The 17,896-nt window shown below is 35.1% G+C and overlaps 1 protein-coding gene across 1 annotated transcript; it reads right to left on the bottom strand.

Annotated features, from left to right (window-relative positions):
- Window positions 1-84: 84 nt before the first annotated feature.
- LOC130570621 (uncharacterized) lies at window positions 85-15,917 on the bottom strand. The gene is made up of 35 exons (XM_057360985.1): window positions 15,764-15,917; window positions 15,318-15,521; window positions 15,024-15,209; window positions 14,722-14,895; window positions 14,531-14,620; window positions 14,294-14,427; window positions 13,215-13,365; window positions 12,914-13,042; window positions 12,770-12,847; window positions 12,413-12,547; window positions 10,412-10,506; window positions 9,969-10,095; window positions 9,719-9,863; window positions 9,544-9,623; window positions 9,284-9,393; window positions 9,008-9,149; window positions 8,838-8,887; window positions 8,521-8,693; window positions 5,340-5,620; window positions 5,023-5,208; window positions 4,063-4,236; window positions 3,836-3,931; window positions 3,615-3,748; window positions 3,214-3,361; window positions 2,973-3,104; window positions 2,620-2,712; window positions 2,227-2,364; window positions 2,009-2,115; window positions 1,783-1,909; window positions 1,527-1,665; window positions 1,363-1,442; window positions 1,178-1,278; window positions 958-1,087; window positions 746-795; window positions 85-598 (listed from the first exon to the last, which is right to left on the bottom strand). Exons 1-35 carry the CDS (start codon window positions 15,879-15,881, stop codon window positions 428-430), a joined length of 4,608 nt encoding a protein of 1,535 aa, XP_057216968.1. The 5' UTR covers window positions 15,882-15,917; the 3' UTR covers window positions 85-427.
- Window positions 15,918-17,896: the final 1,979 nt, after the last annotated feature.

Below are 17,896 nucleotides of genomic sequence, written 5' to 3' on the forward strand. Positions count from 1 at the left end.
ATCTCTAATGAACTAAAATCATTCAACAAACAACAGTAAAATGAATTAGCAAATATCCATAGCTTTATTAATTTAGTTTGGTTTGGTTTAGGGTTTAGATCCATCAAATCTTAAGACCACAATTCTGTTTGTCTTTCATTTCCCCTGTGATCTGATATATTTTTGCATGTATTTCCTTAGGCTCCTCGGACATTTAATGTTAATTTACTGCTAAAACAGGTGTCATAATAAGTCTGTAGTTTATTAAAATAAACATGAAAATAACAATGAACCACTGATAGAGTAAAATAGACGAGAAAAGAGTGAAGATTATTATATGTATTTCGTCTTTTATTATTCCACAGGAATGTACATTAGCACAAAGACACAAAAGGTAAAAAACGTTGTACAAGCAAGCAAATATTAATAAGCAACTGTTGTCAAATGTTCACAAGAATGTAAGAGGGGTTCCCAGTCTGTCATTTCCCAGATATTTTTTGAGAAACGTATGTATTTCTGGACTGAATAGATTTGTATGGTAATCTCTGGAATCTTCAACCGATACAGGCTTGAAGCTGCCTTTGCACATGTCCTTCACTCCCCAGCTCACAATACCGACCTGTCAAAGATTATTTAGTAAAAACAAATAAAAAACAAAACAAATTACGATCTCTTATATCATAATAATTCATAAACAGATGAATCACCTGCTGTTTGGCAGAGCCATGGTTAACAAACATGACATCAATGTGGAGAAAAATCTCACCTGTACCATTCGAGTACCAGGAACTACAAAAGTGGCCCCTCCAGAATCACCTGTTACAAAATGTCATTCAGACATCAAATTTGAGCTTACAGATGCCTGACATAATTCATTTATCATTGCTAAAAGTGGAGTTCAGTCAAGTTTATCTATTGTAATAGAAAAACAAAAAAATTGCCAAATAGTACACACCCTTTTGCAAACATCAAACATACCTTTGCAGGCAATGTCATCTGTGTTTGGTTCAGTACCGCCGCTGCACAAAAAGTTATCTGAAACAATATCCTTAGCTTTTGTCGCAGTCATTCCTTGAGCTTTTTTCGCATCTTCAACACAAGCATCCCGCTGAAAAAAAAAGCACAGCACAGTGCAATACTGAATAAAAATGAGTGTTAAAGCAGGATAGCTTTTAGCAATGTTATTAAACATAATTACCAAATTTCCCAGCTTGATTTTGATTTGCTTCTTTCCAATCCTGCCCCCCAAATCTGACATGAAAGCAGCATTCACGGTTTCTGCACTCATTAGCATCTCCTCTGTAACAATAAATAAATACATATATATATATATATATATACAGTTGTGCTCATACTGTGAAAAAGTGATTGTTTGTAACTCACCATGTTTTTTACATGTCCCCTCACGATCTGAAAGTTTCAGAGTTCCACTGGTTTCTTTGGTGCATGGGATACAGATTGGTCTGTACAGATACACAGGGTATTCTGTAATGAATTGTGCACTTTCGTACAAGAGTAAAATCATGTTGATGAGCCACGTTTCTCACCGAACATTAAGATCCATGATCACAGGCTCCTTCAGTTGAATAAGCGCTACATCATATTCATAAAATTCTGGTATCCCCAGGTGACGTTTTGCTGTGACATTATAGTAAGGATGAGATATGTATTGTTGAGCTTTTATTACTAAGGGTGAAAAAGGAAAACCATTGATTAAATGTAAACTATTATACTTGATCAGCTGAAGGAAATCAGGCAGGGGAAAATATTCTTGATATGGCTGAAGATATAAAATGTTGTTACCTTTAGAGTCCATCTCAACAGTTATCCTATCAGGTGTATCACCAAACCTGAAGCAGTGAGCAGCGGTCAAGATAAATGTTGATGTGACTAATGACCCCAAGCATTTTGAAATGGTTCCATCGTTACGCTGTAAACACATCAGAATGGTACAAATGCAATAGTGCTACAACGTGATTTTGTCCTGTTTTTAAAGAAGATAAAAAGACTAAGATAAAGAGATGCCTACAGTTACACTGATCTTTGCCAACCAGGGGTATTGACGGCGCTCATGGGATGCCATGCCATCATCGTAATCTCTGTAAAGTCCACATAGTTTTACACTGGTGCCTTCATCTATTGAAGATAATATTATAAGATTAATATATATACTTAGATGATGAGATAATAAGAAACGAATGCTGTATATAGGCAACGATGCACACAGAATTGTAAGAAAAACAATACCAATCATGTTGTCAAATGTCTGCTTCAGATCATCCAGATCCCTGAGTTTGAAAAAAAACTTTTCATTTCCTCTGTCAGTCTTTAAAGGATTTATGTCCTCAGAATATACGTCATCTCCCATTCCAAACACATAAAGATCTGTTAAAAGATCAACATTACTGTGAAATGAATGTACAGTATATTTGTAATTTTGCAGAATACATGTATCAGAATAACCACTTGATATATATATATATATATATGGCTTTTCTCCCTTCAAAACTCCAGATTTTGGCAAATGGTGAAAAAAAAAACGATTTTTTTACAAAACTAAATTCTGCTCAGACAAAACTTTTCTTACAGGTGCAAATCTATCAAAACAAAAACAGCGATGTGCTTCATGTTCATCCTCACCAAGTTTTTCCTCCCGTGAAGGGTCATTATTTAACACAAGATCTTTTATTTGAACCACCTTTGGTTTGGGATTTCCTCCCATGTTGGCTTGACCTACAGAGTGGAATGAGGAGTGAAATACAGTAAATTATATATATATATATATATATATATATATATATACTGTATATATAGAATAACACAGCATTAGTGATTTGTAGTGAATTTACAACTTTGCTGATCTGTGGCACATTTGTTTTATATTTTCAAAGGTCTCTAAATAAATACACTGTTAACTACTTTGCAAACACTCAAGTATATTTTTCTTTTCAATCAATTTCACATAAACTCGGATATTATTTAAGAGTCAATACCATCAGTGAACATGATGACGATATGCTGAGTCTGAAGAAAGCCTTCTTTATCTTTTTCCTTCTCTATTCCCATACTCTCTAAAATGCTAAAGTAAGCTTTGGCAATATTTGTCCCTGTTCCCATACCTTTACCTGTTAAACACAAAACACAGGAATATTAAACATGTTGTTTTCATACAGAATTACATTCAGTCTCAACTAAAAAAAGACATTTGAGTACTTATCGCAATACATTACTTACTGTTATATTTAAAATCTTTTAGTTTTTTAAGAATGACTGATAGGTTATTTGCTTGACCCCTCTTAAAGTCTGTCATAGAGACTAGTCTTGTAACATCTGTGGCAAAAACCAAGATCTCATAGTTCGGGGAGACCTCATAATAACTGATCTGTAGGCAAAGAGAATGTAGTTAAATCAGTTTGAATACTATTTATAATTACCGATGAGTTACTAAAGAATATAGTACACAGTTTTGTCAAAAGAATGCTGATATATCGGCACATGTGATTGGTGGGTATTTAGTGGATATGGGTTAAAAATTGGATATACAATAACAAATAATTAGGCTAAAAATAGCTGAAAGTTCAAATTGTAAAACAGTTAACAGACTCTAAGGCCCATGCCATGTTTGTATTATATACCTTTTCAATGAGTTTACTTATGACATCTTTTGACTTTTCAAAGTCCTCTTCGTCTATGCTGTCAGATACATCCAGAGCAATATAGATATCAAGTTTTCCACCCTGATGTACTTGTATTTTTTTCCCGTACTGATCTGAAGAAACAGTGAACAGGTTTCATGCAACGTGGTGACTAAACAGAAAAACCATCACACATGTCATGCAGAGGAAGAGAACAGTACCTGTTTCTTCATGTTGTTGAGAAAGCTCTAGATTTGCTTTAAGAGAAGTGCTGAAACTCTCTGATGCCTCCTCTGGGGTGTCATATGTGAAATCAGCTGGATTTACACAACAACAACAACATAAGTATCCCAGCCTCTTTTTATTTATCGGAACATTTATGGTCGTCATTGCGGAAAGGCCACAAATATGTGCTTCTTGATAAAGAACAGGAAGAAAGGAGTTTTACCGTAACATTGCGGTTCTGTCCCTGACCATTGGCCGTTGTCCTGACAGACTCGCTGTCTGGAACCAATCAGGGCCCAATTGTTTTCACAGTGGTACGTGACTTTGTCATCAATATTAAACACATGACCTGTTCTCACAGTGCCAGGGGGTGTGCCAGGATCAAGACAGTGGTCAGCTGTGAGAACATCAGACTTGTTATTAACATGATATTATTAATAAAAAGTAAGTTCATCATCATCATTCAAAACTGTCAATATTTAGCATGTTTCTAAAAATCTCAATTAAAGGTGCTGTGTGTAATTTTTGGGGGGATATATTGACATAAAATGCAAAATAATATACACAACTGTATGTCTTCAGACTTTACATAATGAAGGGTTATGTTTTTATTACCTTATAATGAGCTATTTCTATCTACATACACCGCGGATCCGCTTACATGGAATTCACCCTGTTGTTTCTAGCCCTAAACAGACAAATGTCTGAAATGTTTCGTAAATACGTTATCTCTTTCGGCAAAGAACCAAAAACGTTCAAGTCTACGTTCAAACGTTCAAAGTATCTTGATTTGTGTTTAGTTTTTTATTTTTCTTTCACCCTTTATTACTGTTACGGTTCTTTTTTCATTGTTTGGCTCAGCTTATCATGGAAATTGTTTGACCCTGCGCTTACCATGATTAAATTGATGGCACTTTTGCAAATCTTGTTGCCCCTGTGTTTCATTCTCTGGCCATATCTATCACAGTGACATCTTTGTCCTTTGTCAGCCACCGTAGTGCTTTGAAAGGGATGGGTGAGCCATTGGTTGCAATTCACTACTTCACCACTAGATGCCGCAAAATTTAATACACTGGACCTTTACTTCAGGTCTGACAGTTTGCCACACAAGCTAACAATAGCTATAAAATCAAAATATGTTTTTAATTCGTGAAAGATATAAATTGTGATACATTTGACTTACCGTTTCTTCCACAGATTGGCGTGCCCCCACTCCACTTCCCGTTCGGCTGGCAGACGCGGGATGCTGAGCCTCTGAATGTATAGCCAGAATGACACATGTAGTTGGTTATGCTGTTCACAAAATACCTCTGCTCATACGGATACACTTCTCCATTTTCAAAACCACGAGGATCAGGGCATGTGATCTCTAAGAAACATTTAGAGACAAATGCAGCATAATTGTTTTTGGAGTACTATTGAAATCACAGATGTAAGATGTTATTATAAACATGAGTAGATTGCAGAAAGTAGGATTTTAAGTCATAATACATTGCTTACTCTTGCACTCTGGTCTGCTTTTGGGCTTTGGTGTCCACCTTCCATTTTTACAATGACGGGTCTTAACGGTGGAGTAATAGCGTTCTGGACAACTGTATCTCAGAACACTCCCTTCAGAATAACCATCTGATAAGGTAAAATCCCCCATTCGAATTCTGAATTTCTCATTAGGGCATAAATTTGAAGACGGAGCACCTGCAGGAAATATCATAGCAGAAGTCCTGATGAAAATAAAAGATGCAAGAGTGCTGAACTTGCCAGCAAAAACTGTTTTATCATAATGTCATTATCATAACTCTTAAAAATAAATCTTAAAAAAATCATTTTTAGTTCTCCAAAGAGCCTTTTAGTAAAAAAGGATATTCTGTGAACGTTAAAAACAGTCCGACAAAGAACTTTGTGGCAACCTTTATTTTTTAAGTGTACCTTTTGTCATTTGTAAGTGTTGAAATGTACACAGTACACACTGTTTTCAAGTTTACTACATAACCCAAAATAAACGCTTTAGAATATATCTATATTATCTGAATATATATAAAACGTGATGTGCAAACATTACAATATATGATTTAATGCAATAAGTAAATAATAAGTTTATTGTATTCAATTAAAAAAAGCAATTTATGTATAATAGCAATGAAGTTTCTCATCATTAAAGCCACTGCAAGATGACCTACCGGTTATAAGAGCACATAACATTGCCAACATTAGTAGATGCAGTGCTTCGAAGGCCATGTTGTTCTGTTTTGGTCCACACAGTAAATGAAACAAAAAAGGTCACAGACATATTTATACAGCAGCGAAAGGAAGTGACTACACTGTGGACATATTTAGCTTGTAAAAGAGAAAATAACCAGCTTAAGCAATAACCTACATCAATGTGAAACATTATTGACACAGCTAGTACACATCCTTGTGTAAATAGAACCTGTTAAATGGTCACCTATTTACTATTTGAAACACTATTGAAAATGGTTTTAATAAAAGGTTTTAAAAAGTTTACACTGTCTGTTCTGGATTGTTTTGGTACACCTTACTTATCTGATGTATTTTCTATTTGGTCAAAAGGACCACCAAATGATCCTGCAAGTCTTTCATGTTCTTTTTTAGAAACTACAGAAGCAGTTTCAGGTGTGATCAGATGATGTTGAAATCAAATGTGGGCCAATAGTCAACTCAAAAGAAATGCCGCAGTGCTTTTAACATGCTATACCAAAGATTTCCATATTATATATTGAAATAAAATAAAATGATGAGATAATCATGTTAGGGTGAACTATAAAATGCATGCAAGCATCCATTCAAATAATCTAAACAAAGACCTTTTACAGCTTCAGATTTATTTCAGTTAGTTATTTTTTGCAAATCGCTGCTGTCCTTATGTCCTTCTGAAACCTTTATATTTCCATTATCATTTTTTTTGCTGTGCGTGTTAATTTGACCTTTTTTAACACTCGCGATTTTACTGTGCATAAATCATTATAATTAGTCACCCTTTATGTTTGTCACTCGGTTTTGCAAACATCTAACCAATAAAAAGTATTAAAAAGTGCTTGTCAACTACAATACAGTATTTAATCATATACAGTGTTTTTCCATTTCCTGAAAATTTGTGAATTTGCACATCCGAGGTTAGAAGGACAGCAACGATACACTGTCGCAATACACATAGTTCTATTTCAGTGATACAGAGAATAATTCCTCAAAACCCCAGTGAGTAATCTGAAGGTGATTCCGTGAGATGATTAAACCCACCTCCACATAAATGAAAGCAAACACATACAGAACATTGCTGCAAACTGTGGTGTTATATGTATTTATTTACATTATTAACATTAACATTTACATTCCATCATTTACAGCAACTTTATATTCATTGCGAGAACCGGCTATTCTAGACACAAGTTGGGAGAGGATCTCCAATTCGCATGTGTTTGGTAGAAAACCCAGGGGAAACCCACACTGACACGGGGAAAACATGCAAACTTCATACAGAAAGGCATCCTGGCTCAGTCAGGGCTGGAACTGGGTTCACAGACGTGATCCAGTCACACAGTATTTAACTTAGGCCTATATATTAACATTATTAACTAATTAGGTCAGTTTGATAGAACATCGATGATGTATTTAAATGTAAATCCACTGTGCACATAAACTCTTCACTTTAGTTAAGAATGTATGTGTAATCTTTCATTCTTTTATTAAACAGTAACTTCTGTGCCTGGTAACACCAAAAATAGCCATCAGGAGAGAAAGTTTAAAAATGAACTTAACTTGAAAAATAACCATATATTGTGCAACATGTGAAGTACCACTATAGAATCATTTTCTATGCAGAGATGTATTTCGGTTTTTGACTTTGTTCCTGGTAATAGAAAAAAGGTTCCCTTTTAATTAAATACTGTGATGAAATCTTGTAAAAAAAAATCCATGTGTCGCAATAAGCATGACGTTGACTTTAATCAAACAAAATTGTTATTTGGAAATAACAATTGTACAGTTTACTTATTCTGTGAATGAAGAACATAAATAAGTGTAATGTTTATTATACTTAATAAATAAGATTGACAACAGTGCACACAGTTGAAGAAACATGAAAATGTTGTTGTAATTACACATGTTCCGTTCAGAGTTTAGTAGGCATAACACAATTGCAAAAAAAAGGAATTTGACCTCCTGAGGTTACTTAACATTTTTCTACCTCTGTTCCAACATGAGACGTTAAAGAATTTTGTGGTTTCATTGAGTAATTAAAAAGTGATTTTTGCAACATTACATTTAATTATGCTCTAATACTTTGTTTTCATTATCAACGTCGTTTCCAAATGCAAACAAGAAACAAAGTTAAATTAATCTAAACGTATGTAGCCTATGTCAAGGGCAGCTTAACCTATAATGCTCTGTACGTGACTTTGGATACAACAGTCTGCCAAATAGATACAAATGTACATTTAAAATTGTTCTGGAGACCCTACAGCCTTTTTAAATATTTCCCAGATTTTTTGGGGTGCAAAACTCTCTGTTTAGATTATTAGTACAGCAAACAAAACACTTACTGATAATAAACTGGATTTATTGCACAGTTTACAGAAAGGTCAGCAATCTCGACCAAAATTGTCTTGATACATTTGTCTGAAAAATAAACCAAATGTTCAAAACAAGCTGACGGTTTCATTTGGACAAAAATTTAAGAGGTGTTCCTTTTTGTTTCTCTTCTCCTAGGTACTTTTGAAGAAACGACCGTATTTGGGGGCTGAACAGATTTGTGTGATAATCTCTGCTATCTTCATCAGAAAGGATGTTGTCCTTTTCTTCATTACATTTGTTCTTCGAGCCCCAGCTTACAACACCAACCTATAAAAACATTATTTAAAGAAATCTTACTTGTTTCATAACCGAACCATGTATTATGGTATACACTTCATACTTGTGCGATGAGTATACAGCCACATCAATATCGTTTTTACAAATCAGCTGAAAATAGATTTCAAACCTCACCTGAATCATACGATCATGTTTATGCAGGTAAGTGGCCCCACCAGAATCACCTGTTACAAAATGTCACAAGCAGACACAAGGAACTATATAAATCCTTCGTGAAATTCGGATCTTTAAAATGAACCTGTAATTGTTTTATACCACCAAATATAAGCGAAAATGAAACATACCTTTGCAAGCAATGTGATCTGTGGTTGGTGATATACCACCACTGCACAGAAAATTGTCTGTAACGATGTCTTTTGCATTCAATATTTTGTCTGTTTTTTTAAATATGTCTGCTTTTTTTGCATCTTCAACACAATCATCCCGCTGCAAAAAGCACATCAATATATATGTCTGTAATAATGATCACTTATATTTGCGATATTGCTGGACTGTTTAGATAAGTTTACCAAACGTGAACCCTTTATGTAAAACAATTTAGGAATATGGTGAATCATTACCAGTCCTCTTTGCTTGATGGTGATGCTTCTAATATATTTTGGAGAACCTTCCTCCATCATTTCTGACGTGAAATTAGCGTTCACGAGATCAGGACCCATTATAAGTTCCTCTGTAACAAATGCGCAGAGACAAATGTTTGTTTCATTGTATTTATGCCATAATATATCTACGTTTTCAGATTTTCTGATTTGCTCTTAACATGCACACGGCTTGTGGCCGATATCAATTTCTTGCGTATGTAGAAGTGTTGATACCTCACCATGTTTTTTGCATGTTCCTTCACTGTCTGAAAGTCTAAGAGCTCCATTGGTTTCCTTGGTGCAGGGGATGCAGATTGTTCTGTAAAGACACATTGCAAAATCTGTTAATTCATTTTATTTATGTTTAACTTTAATTTGAAGTAATTCACGTGTTTGATGAGTTTTGCCACATACCGAATCTCTCGATCCAGTTTGACGGCTTTTTCCAGCTCTATAAGAGCTACATCATATTCGTAATATTCTGGAATTCCAATATGTTTTTTTGCTGTAACATTATATTTAGAATGGAGTATGAATTGTTTCACTTTTAGATCGTCACCTGGAGGTGGAACAAGTAAAGGCATTAAGATTAGCATCACTGTTTATAGGTTCCCTTTATCAATGAGTAAATTAAAATAAGTATAGCTTAAGAACGTAGTATAACCCTTGTTCTTTTTCAGAGTAATGGTGATCTTCTCAGGTTTGTCTCCGAATTTGAAGCAGTGAGCTGCTGTTAAGATGTAAGTTGGTGTGACTAATGACCCCATGCAATTTGACCCAGATGGATGACGCTACGTAAAAGAACAGTGCAGAAACATGACATACCATACATCTCTGAAGCCATATAAAATTCTCTCAAATTTTGCGTCCCCACTTTTTGGGGTAGTTTGGAAATGTTGAAAGCATTGATCAATTTAGGGAGGCACAAACTTCGACCCACTGCTCATCTCTTTTCCACAAGATTACTCGTATGGAGGCCATGCGGTGCAAAAACAAGTATGAACCTTTTGTGGAAGAGAAAGGTTCAGCTAACTAAATTGATGCTAATATATTGACCTATGAGAATTAATATCATGCACAGCCTGATAAAAAAAAAGTTATGCTCACTGTAACTTTAATCTGTGCCAACCAGGGAAATGCACGCCGTTTGTTGTTGGGGACATTTTGTTGAATCCCACACAGTTGATTACTTGTGTCCTCATCTGTTTAAGAAAGCAGGTACATGAAAACAACCAATTACATTAAAAGAGCCAATGAGTTCATTTTTAATGCTTAAAGTGATCCCATAAATTAAAATTCTGTATTAATTTACTCACCCTCATATTATTTCAAACCTGTATGATTTGCTTCCGCAGATCACACAAAAAATATATTTTGAAGAATGTTGATAACTGGCACCCATTGACTTTTTTCGTGTCCATACGTTAAAAGTGAATAGGTGCCGACACTGTTCGGTTGCCAACTTTCTTCGAAATATCTTATTTTGTGTTCTGCGTGAGAAAGAAAGTCATACAGGTTTGAAATGACAAGAGGGTAAGTAAATGATGACAGAATTTTCATTTTTTTGGTGAACTGTCACTTTAAAGGAATCGTTCACACAAAAACACATGGGGGAAGTTGTGGTTTATGGGGGCAGTTGTGTCCTAGTGGTTAGAGAGTCGGACTCGTAACCAGAAGGTCACCAGTTCGATTCTCAGGGCCGGCAGGTAATGACTGACGTGCCCTTGAGCAAGGCACCTAACCCCCATTTTCTCCCCGGGCACTGCAGTGATAGCTGCCCACTGCTCCGGGTGTACGTGGGTTCACTACTCTCTGGATGGGTTAAATGGAGAAGTTACATTTTGGTTACGGGTCACCATAACTGACAAATAAGTCACTTTCATTTCACTTCCTATACAGTACAGCATGTTGTTATTACTTGGAACACCATTTATTAATGTTTCAGTTCCTCACTGAAACCTATAGTTTTACAGGAGTTTCACAGTGTGTTTCACAGAAAACAGTGCCGGTTTTGAACAACACGCAGGCAAGTAAATAATGACAGGGTTATTTCAGGGTTCAAGGAACAGTTCACCCAAAAATGAAAATTCCAGTGTTTTCGCTACATTCATTTCGCCGTGGCGGGCCACCACGCAAACATCCTCCCTGCCATGACTACAGTGACGAACTGTTTCCCATTCATTCATAATTTGTCCGGCCATAATTGCTAAGTTTGCATCTTTTTCACTAGATTTAGCAATATCCGACCCCTTTAGCGGCTTTTGTTCAGAAGACGCATATAACGACAAACCTAGCGTCTTTTTGGATAAACCGTTCATTCAGTGGCAGATGTCGTCAGTATTGCCCCGCTTGCGTAAATAATTTAAGAAACAGTGCTCTTTTAATATTAGCAGATACTTGTAATGTTTTAATGCAACTAAACCATTAGTAACATTAATGTTTTAATGTTACTAAATACTTTTGATGTTACTTAATCCAGACGTTACTTCCGAGTTGAAGTGGAAATTATTAAAATTTCGTGAAGCACGTGAAGGCAGCATTAAAACTACGTGATGTCGTCAAGAATATGTTAATTAGCATTTTACGTCATCAAGCGCCACAGTTTCACAAATTCCTAGCGGAAACACTGAATTCTGTCATCATTTACTCACCCTCCAGCTTGTTCCACATTTGTATACATTTCTTTGTTCTACTGAACACAAGGGAAGATATTTCGAAGAATGTCAGTAACAGATCTCATCTCCCATTTACTGCCATAGTAGGGAAAATAAATACTATGGGAGTCAACGAGGGATGAGATCTGCTTGGTTACTGACATTCTTCCAAATATCTTCCGTTGTGTTAGGCAGAACAAAGAAATGTATACAGGTTTGGAACAACCTGAGGGTGAGTAAATGATGACAGAATTTTAATTTTTTTAGTGAACTGACACTTTAAGTGTGTTTATTTGTTTTTGTTTGTTTTAACCCTTTACCCATGGCCACTTTTAAAATTGATGAATGATCTGTAATGCAATGTGCAGCACTAGATATTAGCGTTGATTTCAATAGAAAAATGCGCGTCAGCCTGTATAATAAAATGCATTTGAATATAGTAGTAACAATATACCTATCATCTTATCAAATGTCTCCTGCACGTCATTCAGATTTGGAAGCACGAAATAGTGCTTTTCATCTCCCCTTTTTGTCACTAACTCATTTATGTCCATATTTATATCACTTCCAACTCCAAATATATAAATATCTGAAAAGAGAAGGCAGATTCATATTTATATCCAATTCTGACAGCATGAATTCATTTTAGTATTAAAGACCTTAACCAATACCTTAATCAATCATATATTAAATCAACATGTGCACAAAAAACAACAACCGAAGAAGGTCAACTGAACATCCAACACCTCATTAACACTTCATCAACAAGATTATAAAAGATTGTTGTATTAAAAACTAAATAATTACTCACCAAGTTTGTTCTCATCAGCTATAAGATGTTTGATTTGATCCACTTTAGGTTTGGGATTACCTCCCATGTTTGCATGACCTATGGAATAGAACACGTAAGCACCTCAAGCGTGTAGGTGTAAGAAGTAATAACACCAAGTCATACCATCAGTGAACATAATGATAACATGTTGAGTCTGAGTGAAGTTCTTATCATTGATCCTCTCTATTCCCATACTGTCTAAAATGGTTTTAAAGGCTTGGCAAATATTAGTCCCGGATCGGTCACCTTTACCTATAATCATGAAAACACCAGAAAAATTGTTAGATAGTAATACCAAGTAACTGTCATTTAAATAGATTATATGTCAAGACATTAATTCAGATATTTTAAAAGCATAAAATCAGTTCTAGTTATTTTAGGACAACAATACCAAATGTATTTACTTTAGTGCCACGCAACTTACTTTCATAAGAAAAATTATCCAATCTTTGAGAAATCTCTTCTAGGTTTTTTTCAGCAGGAATAGTCTTGAAGTTTCTCATAGTGACTATTTCTTGAACCTCTGTGGCAAACATCCGGATCTCATAGTTTGGGGAGACCTGATAATAGCTGATCTTTTGGGAGAATTCACAGTTCGAATTAGTTTGCTATCAACGCAGTTGATGTAAATGATAGGAGCATACAGCAAAAGTGCATTTGTGACAGAAACAGTTAAAATCAACATTTGGCATTTATTACATTCTATTTTATATGTTTCCAAGTAAATATAGGCTGGGATAGGCTATTAAACACACCAGAACTTGTTTTAATTTGTTTGAAAGTGAATGGGTAGTAGAAATCTGTCATTCCATCCCAGATTTTTATTTGTTATTATCACTGTAAAGATGATTTCATAGACATATTTTTTCTTTCCAATGTGTAATTTTTTTGGAGGATCTATTGACAGAAATGAAATATAATATATATACAGTATATGTCTTCAGAGGTGTATAAAGACCGTACATAAGCGTTACGTTTTTTTACCTTAGAATGAGCTATTTCTATCTATTTACACCGTGGGTCCCCTTACATGGAATTCATCCTGTTGTTTCTACAGTAGCCCTAAACGGACAAACTAATCTACAGAGCGCGTTTCGTAAATACATGATCTCCTTCAGCAAAGGAGCGAAAATGTTACAACATCTTAGTGATGTGTCAGCCACCGTAGTGCTTCAAAAGGGAGGGGTGGAGTGAGCCGTTGGTTGCAATTCACAACCTCACCGCTAGATTTAATACACTGGACCTTTAAAACATACTTCACATACAGTACTGGTGAGTTGTGATCAATAAATGTGTATTGCAATGTAAAGTTATTATATCTCAAGTTGGCCTTAAAACAATTTTACTGATGACAAATTGACATAGTTCAGTTGAATGAACTATGAATGAATTGGAGGGCTAGGCGTTGTTCTTATTTTAACAGCCTTGCAGTTCTTATTTTAGCCATATTATTTTCAGTTATTTCAGCTAAAGAAAAACTAATTTGCAATTTATTTTACATACCGTGTCTATAAGTGACTTGATGACCTCCTTTGCTGTTTCAAAATCTTTTTTTTCTATGCTGTCAGACGCATCCACATAAATATAGATATCAAGTGTTCCATTCTGAGCAAGTCTTACTAACCTCCCCTCCTGATCTGCAGAAACAAGAACATTTTGGTTTAAATGTTCAGTGCCAGAACAGTTTTTTTATCCATATAGCAACTACTGATCTTAAAATATAAAGTCAAACAAAGGTACCGTCTTGTTGTTTATGAAACTCCAGATTCATCTTCAGAGAACTCCCGAACGCTTGTGATGCTTCATCTGGGGTGTCGTATGTGAATTCGGCTGTATTTACGCATGAACAACGCAAGCTGTCGTTACTAAAATATTGTGGCCAACATCTTTATTTATCAGCTGTGCAACAGATATTAAGCAAGGAGGTTTACCGTAACATTGCGGTTCTGTCCCTGACCATTGGCCACCTTCTTGACAGACTCGCTGGTTGGAACCAATCAGGGTCAGTTTGTTTTCACAGCCGTATGTGACTTTGTCATCAATATTGAACATATGGCCTGTTCTATGGGTACCAGGGGGAATGCCGGGATCAGGACAGTGATCAGCTGTGATACAAGAGCGAGAAAGTGAAATAGGCAAATGTGATCAAATAGTAATGGATGTTGTAATTGCAGTCCCAGATGACCTATTGTTCTATGCACTACCCAATTACAAAATTATAACAATTACTCACAGTTACGTCCACATATTGGTGTGCTTCCACTCCATTTCCCATTAGGTTTGCAAACACGGTACGGAGAGCCCCCGAATACATAATCGGAATGGCAGGTATAATTGGTTGTGTCATTGACGTAGTACCTATCTTTATATGGAGTCACCTCTCCGTTCTCAAAAACACGAGGATTTGGACATGTAACATCTAAGACAGAAGCCTGATTAAATCTCACTTAAATAAAGCGTAAAATGAGTAAAAACCTGCATTGATTCATATGATGCAAAACAATGTTTCTAATGATCTGTGTCTTACTTTTGCACTGTGCAGTTTTTTTGGTCTTTGGGTCCCAGGATCCATCTCGACACTTACGTGTCAGAAAATTTGGGTAAAAGCCTTCAGGACAGCTGTATTTTACAATAACTCCGTGCGAATTTGAAATAACAAAGCTCCCTCCAGTAATGGACAGACCCTCTGTGGGACATGGCTTGTTTTCTCGTGACATTAAAGATGGAGCACCTGTAGTAAAAACAACCAGACTGATGGATAAGGACATAAAATGATAAAAGACAGTACAAAATGTCAACTGTTGCACCAGAAACCAGCTACAGAAATAAAAGATACCTTATCAGAGAAGGCACAGCTTTAGCACAGCATTACATTTTAGATATTATGGGGATTATTTGTGTGATGATGTGAGCAAATAAAAAATCAACTTCCCTTGACTGAAGATCTTGAAAATAACTCCAGAACTGACTTACCTGTGATCAGAGGACAAATCACAGCAAGCATGAACCAATTCAGCCATTGCTTACTCTCCATTTTGTTTTTCTGAGTCTTTTGCTGAGATGAAAAACAAATCAAATGGACGAGGAACATTTTATACTGTGGTCACTCAGATTGCGTTATTTACATTCAGTAGACAATGTTTAACCTTAAGTCAAATAAAGAGGGTCAATGTTCATATAAAGAAAATCAATTTCCCGGCACATGCTGCAAAGTCATCAATGCGAAAACATGCTACGCAAAAACATTTACAGTAATAATTGCTATATGCGGCCGCGGAAAAAAACAGACCTCTTCAGTTTTGCCTTTAATCAGCATTTCTTCACGTATTGGTCATTCCAGTCTAGTGTGTGTTGAATCTCAACAGAAACAAACATCAGGAATGATTTATACAGTCGCCGAAAAGAGAGAATGCAAAAATACATGAAAGTTGTGAAAAAAATCTGGCTTATTTCATCATATACTCATTTTTGAACTGATCCTAAAATACATGTAAAAGCATTAGTATTTTGTTGTTTAAACATGAATATGAACTTGTTTTCTTTCAAGATCTGCAAATATAGCATCTTTTTTTATGTTGGTCCCATTTCAATTTTCTGGAAATAAATGGAAATATAAAAACAATATTTTGGAATTTGGGAGAAATGTTGTCACCAGTTCACAGAATTAAACAGAATTATCAAATTATTAATAAAACACTTGTTATTTTACTTGAACACAAAACTAAAAATTCAGGGAAAACTAAAAATAATTTCAGAGTGGTCTCTTAATGTTCTTCACCACAGCTGTATAATCCTGGATTCTTTTTGACATTTTTCAAAATGTATAACAGTCGAATCATGAGGGTAAACATTTCACAAATATATCTTTTTACTTTTTAGGTTGAAACCCCCTTATGTTTTATATATTTATTTTTGGTCTAGAGAGCAACTTGGGTATATTTAAAAGTCATTTTACTACTTTAAATCCTGTATAGAAACATTTTATCTTTCCTTGAGATGTTATAGATTCAGCCATAATAATGAGAAGATGTGAATCTTTAACTATTATCATAAAGGCAATTTTATTTAATTGTAGAAATGTCTACAATAGCAGGAAGCACTGTGAGCCCGTCTCTGGCTATATTTCATTATTCAGTGTTTTTTTGGCCTTCATAAATTGTCTGATCTAGTGTTTCTTTCAGTATTTACTAAAGCATTAGCTGTACAGCTATTCAGACAGACTCATCTTTGGAACCAATCAATACATTTGTTATTGACTTGGATAAACACATGACCTATTTTCCTTAACTGTTCAAACACACAGAAAAAGAAAGACTAACACTGACGGAGCACAGAGAATATATGAAATGGTACAGATAATCCTAATAAACTATTTACTGTTCTTTGTAAATATGGCACATGTATTTATATAGATTACGAACAATGTGTGCATATACATTGTAAGAAAATAAAAATATTGTTTGTGTGAAAATATATAGGCTACTGAGAAAGTTCTTAAAAGCTAAAGCAGAAGTGTTATGTAAATCATGTAAAAAATATAACATCAGCATTTTCTGATTCTTATAAATTGCCAATATGTATGCCTATGTTGTTATTATTTATATAGCCAACCAAAAAATACATGTATTTCTCTTTAAAAAATATTTACAGAATATTACAGTTATGTAGCCTATGTCGCCCTCTGCTGTAATTCACTATATGAAACAATATATTAATCTTCGTATTTGTAAATATCTTTAAATAACGTCAATATTGTCTTTTAAGGCAAAATGTTAATGTTCCCTCATTTGTCACTGCTGATAAATGCGTTTGCATAAATTAATCAACACGGAGGCTCTAAATGTGATACAAAGTTAGGCTACTGGAGTTATTAGTAAGTTCAAATATTATTTACACCCTACTGTAACACACAAATTTACTGTAGGCATGTTTATTGTAGGCCTACTATCGTGTGCAGAGTGGCCTCTTATTTGTTATGTGAACACAACAACCGTAGGCGGAAGCACTGTCGTTGCTAAGAGACGTATGGAAATATAAAATAAACACGTCACTCATTTTCACGTGCTTCAGCTGTGTCACTACGGCAAGCAGCAGGTGTCCGACTTG

Source organism: Triplophysa rosa, linkage group LG19 (assembly GCF_024868665.1).
Source record: "Triplophysa rosa linkage group LG19, Trosa_1v2, whole genome shotgun sequence".
In the NCBI taxonomy this organism is placed as follows: Eukaryota; Metazoa; Chordata; class Actinopteri; order Cypriniformes; family Nemacheilidae; genus Triplophysa; species Triplophysa rosa.